General features: G+C 42.5%; 1 protein-coding gene across 1 annotated transcript; it reads left to right on the forward strand.

Annotated features, from left to right (window-relative positions):
- Positions 1-14,630: 14,630 nt before the first annotated feature.
- LOC125512260 (VAN3-binding protein-like) lies at positions 14,631-16,173 on the forward strand. The gene is made up of 3 exons (XM_048677358.1): positions 14,631-14,955; positions 15,054-15,423; positions 15,510-16,173. The coding sequence occupies exons 1-3, from the start codon at positions 14,683-14,685 to the stop codon at positions 16,022-16,024; spliced, it is 1,158 nt and encodes a 385-aa protein (XP_048533315.1). The 5' UTR covers positions 14,631-14,682; the 3' UTR covers positions 16,025-16,173.
- Positions 16,174-25,694: the final 9,521 nt, after the last annotated feature.

Below are 25,694 nucleotides of genomic sequence, written 5' to 3' on the forward strand. Positions count from 1 at the left end.
TGCCCATACCCCTGTGATTATATCTCCTTTGCTAGTGAACAAGATGGAGGTGCTAATGGATAGTCGCACATCGAGCGCAAGAGGTCCTCCAACTTGCGGATGATGCTCTTGAGTGCGATGATATGCTCCTTCAACAAAATATTTTCACGTGTGAGATACTTGTTTTGTATACGAGCTAACTCAATCATCTTGAAAGCTTCGATCTCAGTTGGGGTAAGAAGATTGTGATCAAGTTGAAGGATGTCTTCTGCTACCGGATCTTGGTCCTCCGTGGCCTTCTTGATCCCTTCATTCTTGTTGATCTCCATGGGTTCTTCCCTCTTCAGCTCTTTCTTCATTAGCCAAGCATCGTTGTCACCATTGTTGGAGGAGGGGGACGACATGATGCCTGGCCTTGACAACCCTGAGAAAAAACAGCTCGAAACAAGAACAGAGGATAATTGCGTGATACAGTGGTCAAAACCTTCGGGAGATTATATAATGAATTTTTACCGACCGAAAGAAGTATCGTGCAAGAAAACAGACTCCGGAGAGCACACGAGGTGCCCACGAGGTAGGGGGCGCGCCCAGGGGGGTAGGCGCGCCTCCCACCCTCGTAGAAGCCTCGTGTCCTTCCCGGACTGCTTCTTATTTTCCTATTTTCTTAAATATTCCAAAACAAAGAAAAATTGCCATTAGAACTGTTTTGGAGTCGGTTTACTTACCATACCACATACCTATTCCTTTTCGGAGTCTGAAACGTTCTGGAAAGTGTCCCTTATGTATTCCTCCGGAGTTACGGTTTCAATAATATTAGTTTCAACATTTATAGGATTACCTGAGATATAATGTTTAATTCTTTGACCGTTCACCACCTTCGGATTTGTGCCTTCGAAGTTGTTGATTTTTATGGCACCGGAACGATAGACCTCCTCGATAACATAAGGACCTTCCCATTTAGAGAGAAGCTTTCCTGCAAAAAATCTTAAACTAGAATTGAATAGCAACACATAATCTCCTAGATTAAACTAACGCTTTTGTATCCTTTTTTCATGCCATCTTTTAACTTTTTCTTTAAACAACTTGGCATTTTCATAGGCTTGGGTTCTCCATTCATCAAGTGAGCTAATGTCAAATAACCTTTTCTCACCGGCAAGTTTGAAATCATAATTGAGTTCTTTAATACCCCAATATGCCTTATGTTCTAGTTTGAGAGGTAAATGACATGCTTTTCCATAAACCATTTTATACGGAGACATACCCATAGGATTTTTATATGCAGTTCTATGGGCCCATAATGCATCATCAAGTTTCTTGGACCAATTCTTTCTAGATCTATTAACAGTCTTTTGCAAAATTAATTTGAGCTCTCTATTACTCAATTCTACTTGACCACTAGACTGTGGGTGATAAGGAGATGCAATTCTATGATTAACATCATACTTAGCAAGCATTTTACGAAAAGCACCATGAATAAAATGTGAACCACCATCAGTCATTAAATATCTAGGGACTCCAAACCTCGGAAAATTAACTTCTTTAAGCATCTTAATAGAGGTGTTATGATCAGCACTACTAGTTGGAATAGCTTCTACCCACTTAGTAACGTAATCAACAACAACTAAAATATGTGTATACCCATTAGAGGAAGGAAAATGTCCCATATAAACAAAGCCCCAAACGTCAAATGGTTCAATAACAAGTGAATAATTCATAGGAATTTCTTGATGTCTACTAATTTTACCAATTCTTTGACATTCATCACAAGATAAGACGAACTTACGAGCATCCTTGAACAGAGTAGGCCAATAAAAACCGGATTGCAATACCTTATGTGCAGTTCTATCTCCAGCGTGGTGCCCTCCATAAGCCTCGGAGTGACACTTGCGTAGGATCTGTTCCTGTTCATGCTCAGGTACACAACGCCTAATAACACCATCTACTCCTTCTTTATAAATATGTGGGTCATCCCAGAAGTAATGTCTTAAATCATAGAAAAACTTTTTCTTTTGCTGGTATGTGAAACTAGGTGGTATAAATTTAGCAACAATGTAATTAGCATAATCAGCATACCATGGAGTAGTACGAGAAGCATTTATGACATTTAATTGTTCATCAGGAAAGCTATCATCAATAGGTAGTGGGTCATCAAGAACATTTTCTAACCTAGACAAGTTATCTGCAACGGGATTCTCAGCTCCCTTTCTATCAATATGTAAATCAAATTCTTGTAGCAAGAGAACCCATCTAATAAGTCTAGGTTTAGCATCTTTCTTTTCCATAAGATATTTAATAATAGCAGCATGATCAGTGTGAATAGTTACTTTAGAATCAACAATATAAGGTCTGAACTTATCACAAGCAAATACAACTGCTAAGAATTCTTTTTCAGTAGTGGCATAATTTCTCTGGGCATTGTCTAGAGTTTTACTAGCATATTGAATAACATTTAGTTTCTTATCAACTCTTTGCCCTAGAACAACACCTATAGCATAATCGCTAGCATCACACATAATTTCAAAAGGTAAATTCCAATCAGGTGGCTGAACGATAGGTGCAGAGATTAATGCTTTCTTAAGTATTTCAAATGCTTCTACACAATCATCATAAAAATGAAAGGTATATCTTTTTGTAAGAGATTAGTCAGAGGCCGAGAAATTTTTGAGAAGTCCTTAATGAACCTCCTATAAAAATTGGCATGACCAAGGAAACTTCTTATACCTTTGATGTCCTTAGGACACAGCATCTTTTCAATAGCATCAATTTTAGCTTTATCAACTTCAATACCTCTTTCAGAAATTTTATGCCCCAAAACAATGCCGTCATTAACCATAAAGTGGCACTTCTCCTGATTCAAGACAAGATTAGTTTCTTCACATCTCTGCAAAACTCGATCAAGGTTGCTCAAGCAATCATCAAAAGAGGATCCATAAACGGAGAAATCGTCCATGAAAACCTCACATATCTTTTCACAAAAGTCAGAAAATATAGCCATCATGCATCTTTGAAAGGTAGCAGGTGCATTACATAAACCAAAAGGCATATGTCTATAAGCAAAAGTACTGAAAGGGAAAGTAAAAATGGTCTTTGCTTGATCATCAGCTGACACAAGTATTTGAGAGAAACCAGAGTAACCATCTAGAAAGCAAAAATGTGTATTTTTGGATAATCTTTCTAGCATTTGATCAATAAAAGGTAAGGGGTAATGATCTTTTTAGTAGCCTTAATTAATTTGCGGAAATCAATTACCATCCTATAACCTGTAATAATTCTTTGCGGAATTAATTCATCTTTATCATTAGGAACGACAGTAATACATCCCTTCTTAGGGACACAATGGACAGGACTTACCCACTGACTATCAGCAACGGGATAAATTATACCTGCCTCCAGGAGCTTTAGATTTCCTTTCTTACCACTTCTTTCATCTTAGCATTCAGCCATCGTTGATGATCAATAACTGGTTTGGCATCTTTCTCCAAATTTATTTTGTGTTGGCATAGAGTGGGACTAATGCCCTTAAGATCATCAAGAGTATATCCAATAGCAGCACGGTGCTTCTTCAGAGTTTTCAATAATTTTTCTTCCTCCTTCTTTGAAAGGTTAGCACTAATAATAACAGGATATATCTTCTTTTCATCAAGATAAGCATATTTAAGAGTATCAGGCAACAGTTTAAGCTCAAACATGGGATCACCCTTGGGTGGAGGAGGATCCCCTAGGATTTCAAAAAGCAAATTGTGTTTCAGAATAGGTCCCTGTATAAAGAATACTTCATCTATTTCCCTTCTTTCATTCATAAACATATCATTTTCATGGTCTAGCAAATATTGTTCTAAAGGATCATTAGGAGGCACAGCAATAGAAGCAAGGCCAATTATTTCATCTTTACTAGGCAATTCCTCATCACGAGGTTGTCTACGAAATTTAGAAAAATTAAACTCATGAGACATATCATCCAAACCAATAGTAACAACATCCTTCTTGCAATCTATCTTAGCATTAACAGTATTCAAGAAGGGTCTACCAAATATAATGGGACAAAAGCTATCTTGAGGGGAACCAAGAACAAGGAAATAAGCAGGATATTTAGCTTTCCCACGCAAGACCTCAACATCTCTAACAATCCCAATTAGTGAAATAGTATCTCTATTGGCAATCTTAATGGTGACATTAATTTCTTCTAACTCAACAGGTGCAATATCATGCATAATTTCTTGATATAAAGAAATAGGTATTGCACTAGCACTAGAACCCATATCACATAAGCCATGATAACAATGATCTCCTATTTTAACAGAAATAACAGGCATGCCTACCACAGGTCTATGTTTATCTTTAGCACCAGGTTTAGCGATTCTAGCAGTCTCATCACAGAAATAAATTACATGCCCATCAATATTATCGGCCAAGAGGTCTTTAACCATAGTAATACTAGGTTCAACTTTAACTTGCTCAGGAGGTTTGTGTGTCCTAATATTACTTTTGTTGACTACGGTTGAAGCTTTAGCATGATCCTTTATCCTAACAGGAAAAGGTGGTTTCTCAACATAAGCAGTAGGAACGATAGGATCATTATAAGTGATAGTCTTTTCTTCAACTTTAATAGGTTCAACTACTTTTAATTCTATGGGAGGATGATACTTAAACCACTTCTCCTTAGGGAGATCAACATGAGTAGCAAAGGATTCACAAAAAGAAGCTACTATCTCAGAGTCAAGTCCATATTTAGTGCTAAATTTATGGAAAACAACGGTGTCCATAAAAGATTTAACACAATCAAACTTAGGTGTTACACCTGACTCCTTACCTTCATCGAGATCCTAATCTTTAGAGTTGCATTTAATTCTTTCCAATAAATCCCACTTGAACTCAATAGTCTTCATCATAAAAGAACCAGTACAATAAGTATCGAGCATGGAGCGATTGTTGTCAAAAAGGCGAGCATAAAATTTTGAATAATCATTTCTGTTGAGAGCTCATGATTGGGGCATGAATATAACATTGACTTAAGCCTCCCCCAAGCTTGAGCGATGCTTTATCCTTCGCAAGGCCAAAAATTATATATATAATTACGATCACGATGAACAAGATGCATAGGATAAAACTTCTGATGAAATTCCAATTTCAATCGCTTGTAGTCCCATGATCCCGTATCATCACATAGCCTATACCATGTCAATGCATCTCCCTTCAAAGATAAAGGGAAGACCTTCTTCGTGATAACATCATCGGGCATACCTGCAAGCTTAAATAATCCACAAACTTCATCCACATAGATTAAGTGTAAATCAGGATGCAATGTTCCATCTCCTGCAAAAGGATTAGCCAGCAGTTTCTCTATCATACCCGAAGGAATTTCGAAGTAAACATTTTCATTTTCAGTAGGTTCAGTAGGTTGAGGAGCAACTCTTTGCTCTACTGGTCGAGGTGAAGATACCCCGAACAATCCCCTCAAAGGATTACTTTCCATAGTAACAAGTGACAGTAAATTTCAGCACACTATATAAATTTTTCCTTACCAAATTCCACCTACCAAAGGCGCTTCACTCCCCGGCAACGGCACCAGAAAAGATTCTTGATGACCCACAAGTATAGGGGATATATCGTAGTCCTTTTGATAAGTAAGAGTGTCGAACCCAACGAGGAGCAGAAGGAAATGATAAGCGGTTTTCAGCAAGGTATTCTCTGCAAGCACTGAAATTATCGGTAACAGATAGTTTTGTGATAAGGTAATTTGTAACGAGTAACAAGTAACAAGTGTAAATAAAGTGCAGAAAGGTGGCCCAATCCTTTTTGTACCAAAGGACAAGCTTGGACAATTTTTTATATGAAGGAAAACGCTCCCGAGGACACATGGGAATTATCGTCATGCTAGTTTTCATCACGTTCATATGATTCGCGTTTGGTACTTTGATAATTTGATATGTGGGTGGACCGGTGCTTGGGTGCTGTCCTTACTTGGAAAAACATCCCACTTATGATTAACTCCTATTGCAAGCATCCGCAACTACAAAGAAGTATTAAGGTAAACCTAACCATAACATGAAACATATGGATCCAAATCAGCCCCTTACGAAGCAACGCATAAACTAGGGTTTAAGCTTCTGTCACTCTAGCAACCCATCATCTACTTATTACTTCCCAATGCCTTCCTCTATGCCCAAACAATGGTGAAGTATCATGTAGTCGACGTTCACATGACACCACTAGAGGAGTGACAACATACATCTCATCAAAATATCGAACGAATACCAAATTCACATGACTACTAATAGAAAGACTTCTCCCATGTCCTCAGGAACAAAGGTAACTACTCACAAAGCATATTCATGTTCATAATCAGAGGGGTATTAATATGCATAATGGATTTGAACATATGATCTTCCACCAAGTAAAGCAACTAGCATCAACTATAAGGAGTAATCAACACTACTAGCAACCTACAGGTACCAATCCCAGGCTATGAGACAAAGATTGGATACAAGAGATAAACTAGGGTTTGAGAGGAGATGGTGCTGGTGAAGATGTTGATGAAGATGGACCCCCTCCCGATGAGAGGATCGTTGGTGATGACGATGGCGATGATTTCCCCCTCCCGGAGGGAAGTGCCCCTGGCAAAACAGCTCCGCCAGAGCCCTAGATTGGTTCCGCCATGGTTCCGCCTCGTGGCGGCAGCGTCTCGTCCCGAAAGCTTGCTTATGATTTTTTTCTCGGACGAAAGACTTCATATAGCAGGAGATGGGCACCGGAGGCCCACGAGGGGGCCCACGAGGTAGGGGGGCACGCCCCCACCCTCTTGGCCAGGGTGTGGGCCCCATCCGGTATTTTCTTCGCTCAGTATTTTTTATTATTTCCAAAAATAACTTCTGTGGAGTTTCAGGACTTTTGGAGTTGTGCAGAATAGGTCTCTAATATTTGCTCCTTTTCCAGCCCAGAATTCTAGGTGCCGGCATTCTCCCTCGTTATGTAAACCTTGTAAAATAAGAGAGAATAGGCATAAGTATTGTGACATAATGTGTAATAACAGCCCAAAATGCAATAAATATCGATATAAAAGCATGATGCAAAATGGACGTATAAAGCTGCCCCCCGGCTGGCCAAGAGAAGGGGGAAACCCCCTCCAATTCGGCCTCCCCTTCCATCCTAAAGGGGGAAGGGGCACCACCTCCTATTTGGGCCCAAGTGGCCCAAGTAGTTTTCCACCACTTGGTCTTTTTAAGCTCTGTTGATATTTAAATAAACACAAAAGCCTCCTTATCCTATTTAGAGCCTTTTAATATTTAATTTAACATCACCATAAACTATTTCCACCTATATATAATTTATCGGTATTACCCAGTAAACCCCGAAACCCTTCCGGTGACCCCGAAACGCTTCTGGTTCCTCTTGAAACTATTTAAAATATTAATAAAACTATTTCATAATTATTTTATCATTACTCTTGTCCTACTAACACCCATCAGATTGTGATCACCTTAAGCTTGTGACCCTGTAGGGGTAAAACATAGACATGAACAAAAACCCGAGGTGAGATATATCGGTATCCTCTTGAGTCATACACATGCTCACTACATCATTTCCTCATTATATGTTTTGTTCTTATTTTTCGTTAACATGTTCCAACATCCCCGTGATAGAGTCACCTGTGTCTGGCCAGACGATGACGGATGTCGTCACACCGAGAGGGCCCTAAGAATATCTCTCCATCATCAGAGGAGCAAATCCCACTCTCGAGCTATCTAGTCCCTTGTCAAACTTCCTGATGTACCTATAAGTGGTCATTATGATCACCATGTTATAGATGGCGTTTGAGCAACCACAAAGTTTATAGTATGGTAAGAAGTGACTATGATACTATCATGGTCTAAGGAACTAAATCACACGTTAAAACTCCGTGTTATAACAATTGACTTCTGGCGATATTATCTTAAAATATAACAAAACAAGTTTGGATCGAGTCAATATGATCGTTCTTCCAGTGTCATCCTCTCAATATTGCTTTAGGACTATCATTGCACTTAACGATATGCTAAGATCCAAAAACATGACCACCAACAACACTTGAGCTAGTCTTAGAGGCGAGACTAGGAATCATATTTTGTCCTTTATCATTCCACATGCATATCAGTTTTGCACAGAATTGCATATTCTAGGATTATAGCAGTTATAACATAGAATATAAACTCTTAATTATGAATATGAAAAAATAATAGTACAATATTATTGCCTCTGGGGCATATTTTCAACATACACATTGTTATTAGAATAATGATGTTGGATAGGCCCAACTTATGAATTACTACGAAATCACATCGTTATTATGTTGTCGGTATTTTCATATAACATGTTAACGTTAATTACGTCCTTAGACTATGTGTGTGTAGCGACCAGACCTCAAACAGTCTGATCTCTGTGCTCCGGTGTCATCCCTGGATCAGTAATGCTGACACCACACAGTACTCGGAGGATTTATAGCAGAGTAGCAATCACACACTTATTACATCGAGTGTCTCAAAAGAGAACTTATTACAATAAATATGGCTTAAGGCCATCTAATAACGATAACAGCGGAAGGCTTGGAAGATAAGTGAGTCCATCAACTCCAACGGCATCACTGAGTATAGAACCACGACCTAAAAACTCCTTAATCGTCGTCTGAAAAGTCTGCAACATTAACGTTGCAGCCCGAAAACGGGTCAGCACATGGAATATGCTGGCAAGGTAACACATAGAGAGTAATGGAATGCAACAGCTATACTATATGCATATTTGGCTGGTGGAAAGCTCTACGGTTACTGTTTTTGCGTAAAGCCAATTTTTCCCTACTTCAAAGGAATAAATTTAATTACTATCATGGTGGTTGTGAAACATTGAGAATGGTTGACAGCATCCTCAATCCCAATTAAGTAACATCATTAAAACCCATCAAAATTAATTTAGGGTAACATGTTGAGACTCACATGAAAATCCAGGTACTAGATACTCAAGATGTCCATAACCGGGGACACGGCTAACCATGATTAGTTTATACACTCTGCGGAGGTTTGCGCACTTTTCCCCACAAGACTCGATCGCCTCCGTTTGGTTTCTCGCATTGCAGGGTGTTTGAGAAGACGGATGACCGAGACACAGTCTTTCAGAAGTGCTAGCACCTTACGACGGGTAGACCGGTGCACCTACTTTCCCCTACATCTGCTAGTCTACCACTCTAAGAGTTCGCACAACTTAGTCAACTATGCCAGAGCCCATAATGGCTTGTGGCTGCACACGGAAGTTTCTAGTATGAAAAATCTCATGATCCCTTTGAGCCTAGGTGGCGGTCCAAATAAAACAGGCAAGTCCTGGTAACCCCAGGTGCCTCAATCCACCCAGATGTGTGTTAGGTTGCCACCTTAGATAAACCCTTAATTATCAATCTCACATCTGTCATGGATATCACTCACCCAATCCACGTCTACTAGCATAGCATGGCATAATGAGCAAATGTAGAAGTAACTCCCAAAGGTTTGATAATAAACAGGTAATAGGTACTACCTCATCTACTTCCCATCCCACAGTTTAATTAGATCCTAATCATGCAATGTGTGAGGATTGATCTAATGCAATAAAACTGGGTTGTAGAAAAGGTATGATCAAAGTGTTACTTGCCTTGCTGATGATCCGTGAAACCTAGAGATTCGAAGTAACAGGCGGCGCACTCCGGGTATTCTATCGCAGACAAACAAGAAGCATACAATAAGTACTCATCTAATGCACAGGTAAAACTCAAATAAAAGATCTAACCAAAAGTTCAACTTAAGAACTCCGGTTGGCAAAAAGAATCAAATCGAACGAAGCAAAAGAAATCAAACGGCGAAAGAAAACAACTTCGTTCTAGTAATCTGGATCTAGGGCAAATTTTACAATAGACAAAAACATATTTAAGTTGATTATTCGGAAAGAGGGTTTCGAGACGAAACTCCAGGCGCTTGAATCGCCTGATTCCGATAAACGAGCGAAAAGTTATACTAAAACGAAAATCGGCGATTCAGAAAATAACCGCGGAAAATCCGACGAAAAAGGAAAAACGACGAACAGAATTTTTTTTAACAAAAAAAACTGCACGGAAGGCGGCGGCGAACCTCGAAAGGCGCGCGGCTCCGGCGGCGGCGGCGGCGGCTAAAGGCGGCGGCGGCTAGGGTTTCGCAGGGGCTGGGCTGGCTCCTCTCTCGCCCGGGCGGGCGCTATATAAAGGCCTGGCCGGCGGTTTCCTGGCCGGGTACGGCCCGGAGTCGGTTCCAGTTTTTTTATATAAATCCGCTCGAAGAAAAATAAAAAGAAATACTAAACGGACTCCAAAAATCACGAAATAATTTTTCCGGGTTCCTAAAATCAAGCCCGATAAAGTGAACATTTATCTGGGCCCAAACTACAATTTTGAAAAACGCGCATTTTTCCTAAATTCAAATAAAAATACCGAAAAACTCCGAAATAAATCTTATTTGATTTTTTATTAAATATTCAATATTTCTATATTTTGGAAAGTCATTTTATTCCCGCTCTCATATTTTTGTAATAGAAATAATTGATGATAAAATAAACAAAATCAAATGATCCTGTTTACATAATTTGAGAAAACCCAAATACGTAAATAACGAAATCCCCAACTCTCTCCGTGGGTCCTTGAGTTGCTTAGGATTTTCTAGGATCAAAACCAAAAGCAAAATAAAATATGATATGCATGATGACCTAACGTATAACATTCCAAATTGAAAATTTGGGATGTACAAACCTACCCCCCCTTAAGATGAATCTCGCCCTCGAGATTCGGGTTGGCTAGAAAATAGGTGAGGGTGGTCTTTGACCAAATCTTCCTCTCGCTCCCAGGTGGCTTCATCCTCCGTATGGTGGCTCCACTGAACTTTACAAAACTTGATAACCTTGCTGCGAGTAACTCGGCTGGCAAACTCAAGAATCTTCACTAGTTTTTCCTCATAGGTCAAATTGTTATCCAACTGAATTGCTTTCAATGGCACTGTGTCTCTTAAAGGTATGTCAGCCATCTCCGCGTGACACTTCTTCAACTGAGAAACGTGGAACACATCATGCACTCCTGCCAATACTTCTGGCAATTCCAACTTGTAGGCCACTTCTCCCATATGCTCCAAAACTCGATATGGTCCTACAAATCGTGGCGCTAACTTCCCCTTAACTCCAAAGCGCTTAATCCCTCAAAGTGGGGATACTCGGAGATAAACTCTGTCTCCAACTTCATAAATTGTCTCCTTGCATTTAGAATCTGCGTGGCTCTTCTGCCTGGACTGGGCTACCTTGAGCCTATCGCGAATCAACTTCACCTTCTGTTCAGACTCTTTAATCAAATCTGGTCCAAACAACTGGCGGTCTCCAACTTCATCCCATGACAACGGTGTCCTGCACCTCCTTCCGTACAAAGCCTCGAAAGGGGCCATCTTCAAACTGGTCTGATAGCTATTATTGTAAGAGAACTCTGCATATGGCAAATTATCGTCCCAACTAGATCCATAATCTAGCGCACAAGCTCTCAGCATATCCTCCAAAATCTGATTGACTCTCTCGGTCTGTCCATCTGTCTGCGGATGAAAAGCTGTACTAAATTCTAGCCTAGTACCCAAAGTCTCATGCAACTGCTTCCAGAACTTTGAGGTAAACTGGGTTCCTCTATCTGATACGATGCTCCTCGGAACTCCATGCAAACATACGATCCTGGTCATGTATATCTTTGCCAACTTAGCACTGGTGTAAGTGGTCTTTACTGGGATGAAATGAGCTACTTTCGTCAATCGATCAACTACAACCCAAATCGAGTCATAGCCTGAACGAGTCCTTGGTAATCCCGTGATAAAATCCATGCCTAGCTTATCCCACTTCCATTCGGGTATCGGCAATGGTTGCAACAATCCTGCTGGCTTATCAACCCAGTACTCTCTTTCGGACAGAGCCACAAAATACCCCCCCCCCCCCCCCACACACACACACAATGTTTGCATTCATCGACACAAACTTAGACACCGGGGCTACGGAAAGCTTCTTATAAAAGTTTGAGATGTAGGAAGCAAGGTTATCTTGACCTGCAATGGTGCCCTCATCTTATTTAAGTTTAACATTCTTATTTCTGTGTTTTCCATTTGAAGTCAAATGAAAATATCGGTATTGTTATCCCACTGTCATACCCCGTTCACTTTGGCCCATTGGGCCCATTTAATCTCATCCTCTCTCAAAAGTTTAGCCAAACACACTTCAGCCTCCCTTTATTAGTGCACTTTGATAACAAGAGGGGTGCCACTTCAGGCTTAATGTCTAACTCATCAATAAGGCTAATGAATCTGTCTTTTTCAACTTTATAAAACCGACTCACATTCTTAGCGCAGCCGCGCCAAAACTTTCTAACATGCCTGATTTTGTACCACCATCGTTCAACATTCGTATTACCTCTATTTTCTTTAGGCCATTCTCAAGCCACCAACTCCAAAAATCCTTCCTTTTCATACCATGACAATTCAAAAGAAAAGGTTGTCTTGTTCCCCACATGAGTTGCCTCACTAGAGTCAACGAGTGAATGTGTATTATCAGAAAAACCCCTTTGTAATGCCCGCGCCATTACGAGAGGAATTTTTTGTTTCCATTTCACACTTGCTAAAGCACTGATCCAACTTCTCATAAGTTGGACTCTCTAGATTATCAGCCTAGGTATACTGGCGATATGTAAGGGCTATCTCTCGCAAGTCAAGATTCTCAAGAATAGCATTAAACATGAATGATCATCTACCATCAAAATTATCATTATTCTTCTTGTTGCTCCGTTGAAGAGTATTAAAATCTCCTTCCATCAAAATGGGAGAAATTCTCATCCCCGCAGATACTTTCTAGTTCAGCCAGGAAGGTGGGCTTGTGATCAGGTTGCAGCGCTCCATAAACCGCAACGAGAGCCCAATCAAAACTTGCTAACTTTCGACAACACGTCAAATTTGATATCTTAATCACCCACATCAATCTTCCTGAAATGAAGAGAAGCCTTATTAAACCCAAGTAAGATCCCACTGGATCTCCCCCGAGGAGGATGGCAATACCTAACAAAATCCAAACCACCCGAAATAGTGCCCAAAAACTATGAAGTAAAATTGGGTTTACCGGTAATGATGAAAACAGAATGAAAACAAACGGAACTAGGTACTGTGATTTTTTTTTTGCAAAAGTGGGAATGAATACATAAACAACAAAAATGAATATGAAAAGATAATATAAAAATAAACACAGAGCGAATACAAAGTGGACATGACAAAAAGGGGTGTTGACCGGAACTTTAAAAACCGTTCAACCGATGAGGAAAACCCAAACAAACAAACTTAATCAACTGTCAACATGGCTACGAACTAATATAATTAGGTTAGTGACTTAGCGGTAGTACTCCCTCCGTCCCAAATTACTCGTCGCAGAAATGGATAGAAATGAATCTATCTAGAACTAAAATACATCTAGATACATCCCGACAAGTAATTCTGGACGGAGGGAGTATTATATTAGTACTAGACGATTGTGTGTGTCTATTTAAATACGTGTCGTGGTAGTAGAAGTTGGGCCTCACATGAGCCATTATGCCATCGTGTCATTGTCTGTTACTTACTGGTTGGGCTACAAAGCGACCATAGTTCCGCAGTAAGAAGGGAAATTTCATATTCACGGAAACGAAAAGTGTCAGTTCCATCCGAAAATGCCGTTTCATTTTTATACCTGTTTTCACGTAAAAAGATTCATTTTTGTTTTCGTTTTGCAAATTCTCATTTTCATTTTGTAAATTTTCATTTTTGTTTCCACATTTTCTCTTTGTTTCTGTTTTTCTTCGGAGAAGTGAAAAGTTTCGGCTCTGTTTTCATCTCTATATTTACTTTGGTCTCCAAAAGAGCAATAAATTCAACAGTTGTTCCATCGCCGTTTCAGCCAAAAGCCCAAAACCTATGCTTAGCCAAGTCCAATTCACCCCTTAATCCCTTATAATTCATTGTGAAATTTAACTGTGAACTTATTCCTAAAACTACGCCACACTACAGGAAGATCGTATTGTCTTCGCTTACGAGTGCGGACGTCATTTTGCCACGATAATGTACGTGGTATCAGATTGTGGAGACATGTGGCAAGTCAAGTGACAAATTGGATGTTTAGGAGCCCGTCCCACGTTGTGACTCATGTCCGTTTGCTCCGACTTGAGAGTCATCTCTGGGCTGGCCGGTCCAAATAGCACTAGTACAAAACTGAACGAATAAATTAGCAAAGAATGTAGGACTGGCTGGCTCACGATTCCTAGGTATCCTTTCGTTCCTCCAACATTTCATACTCCGCGAGGCAAGAGAAGTAACCAAATCCCGACGAGCCTGTCTCCTACAACACCTCCGGTGCAGCGTACACGGACCGCAATGGCTACTCCGCAACCGCAAGCGACGCCGTTACAATGCTACGTGTCACCCGACCCGACGCTGCGACGCGACAGGGGCGGCAGCTCCGTCAGAAACCGAGTCTCGGTGTGTCCTGCCGCCCAAGCAGCCTCTTCCCCGTGCTTCGTGCGGCCTCCGCTCGCCGGGCTCCATAAGTAGCCGGCGAGGCACGCATCAGCGACATATCGATCACCAGCGAGAGGCATCAAAGGACACACAGTGCGACAGCTTGCGAACGGTAGGAGAAGTGAGGATGGAAGGGTACCTGTTGGGGAGGACCAAGAGGAGGGATCACCTGCTGCTCATGGACAGCGCCGGCGCAGTGCAGTCGCCGCAGACGCCGGTGGAGCCCATGGAGTTCCTGTCGCGGTCGTGGAGCGTCTCCGCGTCGGACCTATCCAAGGTGCTGGCGGTCGGCGGCGGGAGGCGGAGCTCCAACTTCGTCGTCGATCGCCTCTCCGGGATGCTCATGCCGGAGACGCTCGCGCTCGCCGCCGCTTCCGGCGCCGGCAGCCCCAAAAAGCGTGTAAGATCACAAGCGAATGCCAAGTGCTCTGCTCACGTAGTATTGTACAGTAGAGTTGAGTAAAATAAGCTGACATGTATCACAATTTGCGTGCGCAGACTTGCAGGAGCAGGAGCGCCATCTCCGCGCATCATCACACGATCGGCAGGTGGTTCCACCACAAGGACGGGGGCAGCAGGGTGGACAAGGCCCGTGCCGAGCGGGCGCGCGTCCATGCGGCGGTCTCCGTGGCCAGCGTGGCCGCCGCGGTCGCTGCCCTCGCGGCGGGAGCCGCGAACCCGGAGGACGGAGAGGACGCTAAGATGGACGCCGCGCTGGCATCCGCCACCCAGCTTCTGGCCTCGCACTGCATCGAGTTTGCCGAACTCGCCGGGGCAGACCACGACCAGGTGGCCTCCGCCGTCGAGGGCGCCGTCGACGTCCGGAGCCCCGGCGATCTCATGACCCTCACCGCCGCCGCTGCCACAGGTGAGCAAACACGCACGCCGTACTATCTCTACATATGAGATTGTTTGTTACGCGTGCCGGGGTGTGACATTGCTAAACGGCGGCAGCTCTACGAGGAGCGACGGCGCTGAGGCAGAGAGAGCAGCGGGAGGCGAGGAGCAAAGCGGCGGTGGCGCCCTCCGAGAAGGCCGGCAGCTGCGGCGCGGACATATGGTGCAAGGAAGGGACGCTCCTCAAGCGCAGCCGGAAAGGCGCGCTGCGCTGGAAGCGAGTGTCCGTGTACATCAACAAGAGGTCGCAGGTGATCGTGAAGCTCAAGAGCAAGCACATCGGCGGCGCCTTCTCCAAGAAGAAGAGGAGCGTCGTGTACGGCGTGCACGACGACATGCCGGCGTGGCCGCCGGGGCACGAGCCCTGCGGCATGCCGGACTCTGCCACGGCGGCGCCGGAGAAGCGCCACTTCGGGCTGAGGACGGCGCAGGGCCTGGTCGAGTTCGAGTGCGAGAGCAGGATGCATAAGCAGGAGTGGGTGGAGTCGGTGAAGAACCTGCTCCGGCAGGCGGCCGGCGGCACTGCTCAGCTCGAGCAGTCCTTCGAGTCGCTCAGGCTTAGCGCCTCGTAAGATCTGAAGTTTGTTTGTATATGTTTTTTTCTAGCCTGCAGCTGCTCCTCGGCAGCCCGTTTGTTTTAGCACAGGGAGCGACCGAGGTGTCAGTCCACGTGGAAGAATAAAATGTGCAGACCTTTACGAGTTCCATGTGTAAATATAAGGTGCAACAATAATCGGTACATAGACCTGTACGAGTACCATGCAGATGTTGATGTACAAAAAGTTGCTGTGATGTTGATTTTGTATTAAAATATTCCTTAGTTATTTTTGGTATAAATAATGAATATGTTTTCATTTTGTAAGACTTATCCTTGCGATTTTAGATCAGTTGAGCCTTGAGTCAGTTGGATCTCCAAAGCTCTCTCGCCCCATTGTGAACCGAATGTCAATCATCGACATTAGCTTGTTCAGCCAAATATGTCTTTTTCCTTTTTTGTCGTCCGGCGCACACTGACTTGGCACCTGATAATTGACATTTGGTTTAGAGTGTCTAACAAAGTGACATGAAAAGTTCATGTCAGAATTCTAATGATCGCGTCGAGGTGATGCCGGAGTTGGCAACATCTGATTCATGCCCACGGATGTCATGGATCTTGGTGCACATGACCAATGATGACATCCAACCCATGGACAATGTGTAGGAGGTTAGCAAGATCTAGATGTGTAGATGTAGTAGCGGAGCTTGACGAAGTTGTGTGGAGCAGGGGCAAACACATAAAAAATTAGAATATAAGAATTTTGCACACATGTGCCATTTGTGTGTGTGTGGGGGGGGGGGGGGGGGGGGGGGGCTGAGATGCACCAAGCTCCACCGTTGAGTATGAGTGCAAGTAACTGGAATTTTTCTCACTGAGCATGATGTAGTCCTATGGTGTTTGATGTAGATTGAACAACGAAATTCATCCTCCACGATGCACGATTTGAGCTCTTCTTCATCTGATCAGATTCTCATCGTTGATGTGGTCTTGCGGGCGCGAGTGTTCGGCCAGGGGAGCTCCGACACGATAAGGATGTTCTCATGTTCGGTTGTGTGCTTGCATGGGTCTAGGAGTCTCTTTTAGTTGCCGCTAACTAAGAGAACCCAGTCTCGTTGCCGCTGGCTAGGACAACCCCATTTTCATTGCTACCAGCAAGGGCATGGCAATGGTGTTGCAATTTCGTATTTTGGAGTCATAGATATAAGATTTTACAAAATAATTATTATTTTAAATCATCTCAATAAACCTTCAATCTTTACATTACACTAGATGACCCGTCGCTCCAATCATGAAAGCCCACTTTAAACCAAGCACTAAATTATTTTGCAAGTCTGCTTTTTCCTGACATAATTTATGAGTAGCGGTCGATTTTATTCCTGAGAGGCTAATCATTGATAACATCATATGTGTTTATGAATGCTAGCACTTTATGAAGAAGAGCCAAGACAAATAGCTTATGTGCATTAAAGCTAGGCATGATGAATGGTTATGATAGATTAGAGTGTTACTATCTCCAAGTTATTATGAGCAAGTTGGGGTTTGCGCCAGCATGGATTGACACAATTATGGATATGGTTAAGTATGTATCCTTCTCAGTTCTTTTCAATGAAGAGAAACTTGAACAATTTAACCCACGAGAGGCATTCATTAGGGACACCCAATTTTCCTTTTTTTCCTTAATTGCAGTAGAGGGCCTTTTGTGCCTTTTAAAATTTAGTTTTCAGTCCTCAGTGCTTGGTGGTATTAAGGTGGCCCCCACAACTCCTGCTATTAACCATCTTTTGTTTGCAGATCGCAACCTGCTGCTATTCAAGGCAAGTGCTGAGGGAGCAAATGTCAGGTCAAACTTGTTGAATACATATTGAAATGCTTCGGGACAATGGGTGAACAATGAGAAGTCATCTATATTTTTTAGTAGAGGGTGTCCACAACCTTTATGTGAAATAGTGAAGGTGGCTCTGAATGTGCAAAATGAGTCTCTAAATGACAGATATTTGGGCGTGCCTACAGATGGTTGGACACTCAAAGAATGAGACATTTAAATACCTAGGCATCGTGTGTGGGAGAAGTTTAAATGTTGGATGGAGAAGCTCCTTACGGTAGCTGGTAAGGAGGTTTTGATCAAGTCAGTGGCACAGTCTATACCTGCCTACTCCATGGTATGCTTTAGGCTACCCAGGGGTTTACGCGAGAGCGTAACCTCTATCATACGATAGTTCTGGTGGGGGAGTAAGCAGGGAAGGAGAAAACCAGTTTGTGTTTCATGGGATGTAATGAAGCGCCTGAAGCATCTAGGAGGACTTGGCTTTCGAGACATGGAAATTTTAACTTGTCTTTGCAATCCAAACAGGCGTGGATACTGTTGCACCATCCCCAATCTCTCAGCGCTAAAATCCTGAAGGTCGTATATTATCCTAGTTGTTCTTTACTTGAGGCGGAGCTGGGGTAGCACCCTTCCCAGATCTAGAGGGCAATCCTTGATGGTAGACACATCCTTTTGCAGAGAATCATTAGAAGGATTGGCACTAGCGAGACTACAAGGATTTGGGCCGATAACTCGTTACCGAGGCGGAATTTCATGCACCCTCTTACATCTATGGTGGCTACCCCTCCTGTCCTCCTTTCAGAGCTTATTGATGCCTTCTAGTCATCCTGGCGAGAGGATTGTTAGGGCATTTCCTTACTTTGTGTTTTGGATGATGATGACAACCCTTTGTTGGTCTAATCTTGTGCTAAGTCCTTCAGGTTCTCGGTGTTTAGGCTTTCATCAGATAGCTACTCTCTCTGGAAGGAAAAGATCGAAGACGGTGTTTTCTACACTTTTTATCTCTTTGGTAGTAGGGAACCCGTACTATCAAGAGGGAATCCACATTGGGAGGAGTTGGGGGAATCTTCTCGCGTACACTTGCCTCACCCCTCTCTTACCTTCCTTAGTTGTGAGAGAGAGCATTTCCCTTCTTGTCTTACTGCTTGCTATGGTTTCCCAGCGGTTGTACCGCTCTCTGGAGCGGTTGTACCACTGGTTCTTGGCGCTTATCAGTCTTGATCGAGCGGTTGTACCGCTGCTTCCGGGCGGTGGTACCGCCACCATGCTCAGCGAAGACTGCGGCAGTTGTTCCGCCCAAGTACTGGTCAAGCTCCTGTTTTGGTGCGGTACTCGGGCGGTGGTGGCCTGGTTGGTCCGGTCGTACCGGTACCACCGGTACCCTGAGCGGTTCTACCGCTCAGGACTTAGCCGCCCAAGCGCTCAAGGCCAAGCGGTCTTGTAAATAGCCATCTTCATAAGGACTTCTTTAGAAATGGCTTCATCATTGAGAATGTTCATCATTCCATCTTGAGAAAGACTCCTCCAAAAACCCTGTGGGAAAAATATGAGGATGATAGTAGTTGGTATGTTGTTAAAACTCCTTTAAACCCAGTGGGAAAAATAAGGAGAAAATGGTACAACATATAATGATTATTGTCTCTTGATAACTCGTATGAGAAAACCTTTGAGGAAGGAGAAAACTCATTGGTGAGTTCAGAGAAAAAATAATATGTCTTGAGTACTTTCTTTAAAAACCTCGATAGGGAAAATAGAAAGTATGACATATGACCTTTGAGAAGATATTGCCTCATTAAAAACCATTATGAGAAATTTTGAGAGAAACTCATAAAGGAAAAGAGTGCGATTTGATATGCCATTGAAAACTCCTTTAAAACCCAGTGGGAAAATATATAAGGAGAAAATGATATGGCATATACTGACAATTGTGTTTATACTGTCTCGTTAAAAACCTTTTATGAGAAACCATTAGGGAAAAACTCATGAAGGAAAAAAGAGTACAATATATGCAATCTAATGATTGTTAATGGGTTATACTTTGGGAGATTACTCCCCCTGAACTTTGCAAATCTGGAGGATGTGCCCGACCAATTCCCTTGACATGATCATAACATTAGGAATAATCCGTTGGATTTTCTAGTATTTTGTTTGCAAATTGTTTCCTCAATTTCTATAATTCATGAGGATAAGTGATTTTCGAGCAATGTGCTTCATGATCTTGCTCTTCAGATAACCTACAGGTATTGAGTAACACAAGTGGTAGAATCTTGATAAAATCAAGTTATGCGATTCTGATGAATCTCAACAATATTATTTTGAGTATGATTAATCATTCTACTATGCCAGGCATATTTTGCATTGTTTTTAGATAAAGCAATTATGTCAGAATGATAAGTGGAAATAGTCATTAGAGTCTATTTAGATGAATTCCGTCAAAAGACTATTCCAGTGAATTCAGTTATTGATATGGCATTATTGGGATCAAATAAAGAGCCAATACCATTACATCATATCATGGTCATATCTTGATTTTCCTGATGGAATTGTCCAAAATTTATTGTGAGCTTGAGATATAAGTTGATATTTCTTATATCGACCATATACTTTTTATTGGGGGTTGCACTCTGAACAAAGATAGCAAATATAGTGTCAGGCATGATGTAGTTTGCAATGATATGAGTGCATTGACATTGGCGAGATAGAACTTTAGGTCCTGATATCACTTCATTATCACCCCTAGGTATGAATGAATTTGTACCCTATCATGGGTACTATGACCATATTACATGTCTTTTATTGGTATTATATATCCACATTGAACTTCTCATATATGTCTTGGATATATGTAGACTGATATGTATTCTTGAGAGAATACTCAAGTTGTAAGCTTAAGCTAAATTTGGTTGAATCCAAATTTTCCATCTTGAGATGATTATGTGTATGTTTAGGTCTTGTATAGACATTGATGATGAGGTCATCAATATACACTGAGGTGATGAAAGGAAATCAAATATGGGATTCCTTTATTAAACATGTAATTAATCATCATTATTCGAGTAATCCTTTTGAAGAAGGAACTCATTTAGTCGGTAGTACCATATGATTTCCAACTATTTCAAGTCATAGAGTGACTTATGAAGTTTTACACAAAAATTGTTGCGGTTTTGTTTTGGATTCGAAAGTATAAACCCTTCAGGGACTTCAATAGAGATTTCCGAAATAAGTGATTCATATGAGTATGTAGCCACTTCATCCATCAACTACATGGATAATATTATTATTTTTATTGCCAATGAAATTTAGTATCAAAAACATAATTCCACTCATACCAAGTGGGTATGTTACATCGTAATCGATGTTAGGTCTCTGCGTGAACCCTTTTTCTACAAGCCTCGCTTTCTCACCACCTCATTTACTTTGTATATGAATGAGAAGTTTTTAGTATTCCATATGGAAGATACTTATGAGGAGTAGGTATTACTGCGGTAAATACTACTCATTTCCAGAGCGAATACTATTCTTCATTACTTGCTTCCTTCTATGTGAACCAATATGAGTGCAAGAGGCACTCTACCATGGATTTTGGTTCAGGGCCCAAAAAGTTTTAGCAATTTGAGAAGAAATATATGTCGACAAATGTAGTCTTTAGTTTATATGATTCTGATGGAATCATTGAAGTTTGTGGATAATATATTTATTCCTTTTTAACTCCTTGTGATTTCCTACAACAAATGGAGTCAAGGTTTTTCGATGTCCCAGCACCAAAACATTTGTGCACATTTATGTCGGGCTTTGGATGATGAGCATCCAGTGAGGTGTCTCTCAACTTGATGTTGAATTACATTTACTGGTTGAGGATTTGATTTCCTCTGTTTCCGCGGAAGCATATGAGAAGTTATATCTCGTTTTGTCAGATTTTCTCCCCCTCTTTCTATCATTTGGGGAGAAGAGTGGTTTATCAGGTACCTCCACTCTTTCTGACACTTTACTGCAGGAATATAGAATTTAGTGACACCTTGTCATCAGTAAATGTATGTGGCAAATTTGCAATGTGTTGCAAATATATGATTCTCTAAACTTCTAGTTCAGATTCTTTGAGTACGTGGATATAAGGATTTAATGTCAATAACATTTCTAATTTATTTCTCGGCATTCTTTGTGGTACTTATCTCCCCCTAATGCCGGAAAATATCCTTATTGCTGATGCAATCAGCATACGGGCTATGAATAATTTTGATTGACGGATAAATTCTTATTCCTCACATAGATCCCTAATTTTCTATGAGTGCCCATTGATGTACGCTGGAGTGGTGATATCGGTATGTAACCGAATTATCGCAGATGGGAAATACTTTGTTGATTTCCACGTAGTTGCACCAGTCCTGTACCGCTCGACTACCGCACTAAGGGGTGACTCTCTACTGTTTCTATGCGGTGGTTGAGCGGTGGTTGGGCGGTTGGTCCGATTATTCACATAAACTGGTACCACTGCCTGGTCACCCGGTTGTACGGCCTGGTAGGGTTCTGCAGGTAAACCGTGAGTCCCGGTTGTACCGGGACAAGGAGCGGTTGTACCGGGACAAGGAGCGGTTGTACCGCTGTAGTACAGGAAACGCAGTAACGGTTGGATTTTTATGGTTGCTATATAGGGGTGGTTCTTCTACCTACCACACTTACCTCTTACCTCTCTCACTCCACCATTAATGCTACTCAAGCTCTCTTGCCCGATCTCTCTCTCTCTCTCTCTAGCCACTCAAACTTGTTGATTTGCTAGGGATTGAAGGAGGAGACCTAGATCCACACTTCCACCAAAGGATATTTGCTTCCCCCATACTTTCTTGTGTGGATTTTGTTACTCTTGGGTGCTTGAGCACCCTAGACGGTTGAGGTCACCTCGGAGCCACATTCCATTGTGGTGAAGCTCTGCGGTTTCGTTGGTAGCCTCCAATTAAGTTGTGGAGAGAGCCCCAACCTTGTTTGTAAAGGTCTGGTTGCCGCCTCCAAGGGCACCAATAGTGGAATCACGGCATCTCTCATTGTGTGAGGGCGTGAGGAGAATATGGTGGCCCTAGTGGCTTCTTGGGAAGCATTGTGCCTCCACACCGCTCCAACGGAGACGTACTTCCCTTCAAAAGGAAGGAACTTCGGTAACACATCCTCGTCTTCACCGGCTCCACTCTTGGTTATTTCGTGCCTTTACTTGTGCAAGCTTATTTGTGTTTTATCCCTTGCTTGCTTGTGTGCTTGTTGTTATTGCATCATATAGGTTTCTCACCTAGTTGCACATCTAGACAACCTACTTTGATGCAAAGTTTAAATTGGTAAAGAAAAGCTAAAAATTGTTAGTTGCCTATTCACCCCCCCCCCTCTAGTCAACTATATTGATCCTTTTAATTGGTATCAGAGCCTCGTCTCTTTACTAAGGACTTTGTCATCCGAAGAGTATGGTTGACACCGTAGACGGTGCGGAGGAGCACTCCGGTGTGAATCCGATCTCGTCTACGGGCGATGGGGGAACCGCGGTCTCTCGTGAGGAATTCAATGTGGCTTTGGACACATTGAAAACCTCCTTGACGACTGAGGTTGAAAGCATGTTTAATAAATTCCTAGAAGGGCTTAAACTATCCACCACACCATTGAAAGTGGGTGATCCCACCAACAAGGTTACAGATGCTAACTCCGACAAGGGGGGAGCTACTAGTGAAAAGGCTCCTTCTTCTAGTGATAAAAATGGCACCGGCATCTTTGCCCATGTGGAACCTCCACTTGTTTATGGTGGACTGATTCCTTCCACTCATTTGAATCATGCCGGTCCTCCCCCTAAGATTGTGAAAAATAAGGACTTTGATTCTTGGGTCTATCGTTTTAAGCGTCATTTAAATCATGTGAATACTAATCTTTGGAGAATCATTGAAGAAGGTTTCTATCCGCATGACCGAAGCAACTTCACTCCTAGAGAAGCCGCGGATAATCAATTCAATGAGAATGCTCTCTTCATCATCCAAGATGCAATTCCACCCGAAGATCTTCCTCACCTCCGGCCCTTCGCCATGGCCAAAGATGCATGGCACCAAGTTGTTTCCCTCTACAGGGGAAGCGCAAGCATTCAACGCTCCAACTATGAAGTGGTGCAAGATGAAGCCGATGAGTTTGCAATGAAAGAAGATGAAGAACCTCGTGAGCTTTATCGGAGAGTAACCAAACTTGCGGTCTCACTCCGAGATCATGGGAGCAAGGACACGGATGACAATTGGATCAAGCACAAATTCCTCAAGGCAATGATGCCTTACCACAAGGCCATGTTCTCCGTCATTCGTTAAAGGCTGGACTTCCACACCTTGTCCTCAAGTGAAGTGTTGGATGAGTTTGTGGCTATGAGCATCTTGGACAAAACCGCCGACAATTCGGTGATACGCTCTCAAAGAGCAAAGAAGCCCAACCTTGCATTAAAAGCAAGGTTAGGGTGGAAGAAGAGGACAAAGAGGAAGAAGAGGAGAGCAACCCCGAAGATACAAAGTATGCCTATCATGAACACATGGCTCTTGCTTCAAGGCAATTTTGGAGCAAGAAGAACTCAAGGCCCAACTTCAACAAAAACAACTCAAGTGGCGCGAAGGTCAAGCAACGTATGAGGACTTGCTATAGTTGTGCCAATGTGAGTCATTTTGTTGCGGAATGCCCTTATGAGAAGAGGGAAGACAATGGTGGCAAGCTCATCAGAAAGGACAAAGCCAAGTCTTTCTCTAGCAAGAGCAACTTCACCAAGAAGACTCCTCCCAAGGCGTTGGTGGTACAAGAAGAGTACAATGAGGATGATGATGATGATGAAGATGGTGAGTCGGTTGCCATGGCCTCCGTTGCCATTGCGACAACTCCACGGGTGTCACTCTTTGACTCACCCAATGAGAACATCACCGCCAAGTGCCTCATGGCTAAGGCCACCAACAACGTAACCCCCAACATCAAAACCACCATCATTAATAATCCTTCTTTGACGGATTGCATTGATGAATATGAGGGATCTAATGTGGAGGAAAATGAGTTTGAGTCCTTTATGGTTAAACTCAAGGGTAAATCCAAGAAGCACTTCGTTGATCTCTTGGAACAACTTGGTGAAGACAATGACATGATCGAGGCTCACGAAGATACTATCTCCAAGATGGAGGGGCATAGTCATGACTATGCCGATGAGATTTCGGATCTTTCCAATGCTCTTGAGGAAGAGCGCGGTCTTCGTTTGGCTCTTGAGGAGTCACACAACGTTGATCACGCTAAGTTAAAGAAAGATCTTGATCATGCTCTTGTTGTTTCTCGTGTGCTAAACTCTGAGAAGGCCAAGCTTGGGGTTGATCTTGCTAGACTCAAAGAGGAGTTTGACTTACTTGACAAGGCTCACAAGGTCTTGAAGGGTGCTCATGCTAGCCTCAAAGAGTCTCATGATCAACTTCAAGTAAAGCTAACCAAGGAGAAAGCCACTTTTCCTCATATGATGTTAATTGATAATGCAAATTCTACTAACCCATGTTGTAAGCATGTGCATCTTGTTGAGGAGAATGCTAAGTTGAAGGAGCAACTTGAGAAAGGTCTTGTGTCTTGCATACAAGGCGAGAAGAACCTCAATGACCTTTTGAGCAACCAAAAGGAAGTTGTGGCCATGAAGGGATTGGGTACGCGTCCAAGTCCAAGAACAAGAAGGAGAATGACAAGGCCAAACGACCTCCTCCTCTCAAACAAACCTTTGTGAAGGAGGGAGAGTGTGCTACTAAGGTGAAGAAGAAGAACACCGTGAAGGGTAGTGATGCCAAGAAGGGCAACGCTTCCCTTCCGAACAAAGCCGACGACTTTAACCCTTCTTATGTGTTGTGCCGTGCTAGTGATG

The sequence above is a fragment of the Triticum urartu genome, chromosome 6 (genome assembly GCF_003073215.2).
Source record: "Triticum urartu cultivar G1812 chromosome 6, Tu2.1, whole genome shotgun sequence".
In the NCBI taxonomy this organism is placed as follows: domain Eukaryota; kingdom Viridiplantae; phylum Streptophyta; class Magnoliopsida; order Poales; family Poaceae; genus Triticum; species Triticum urartu.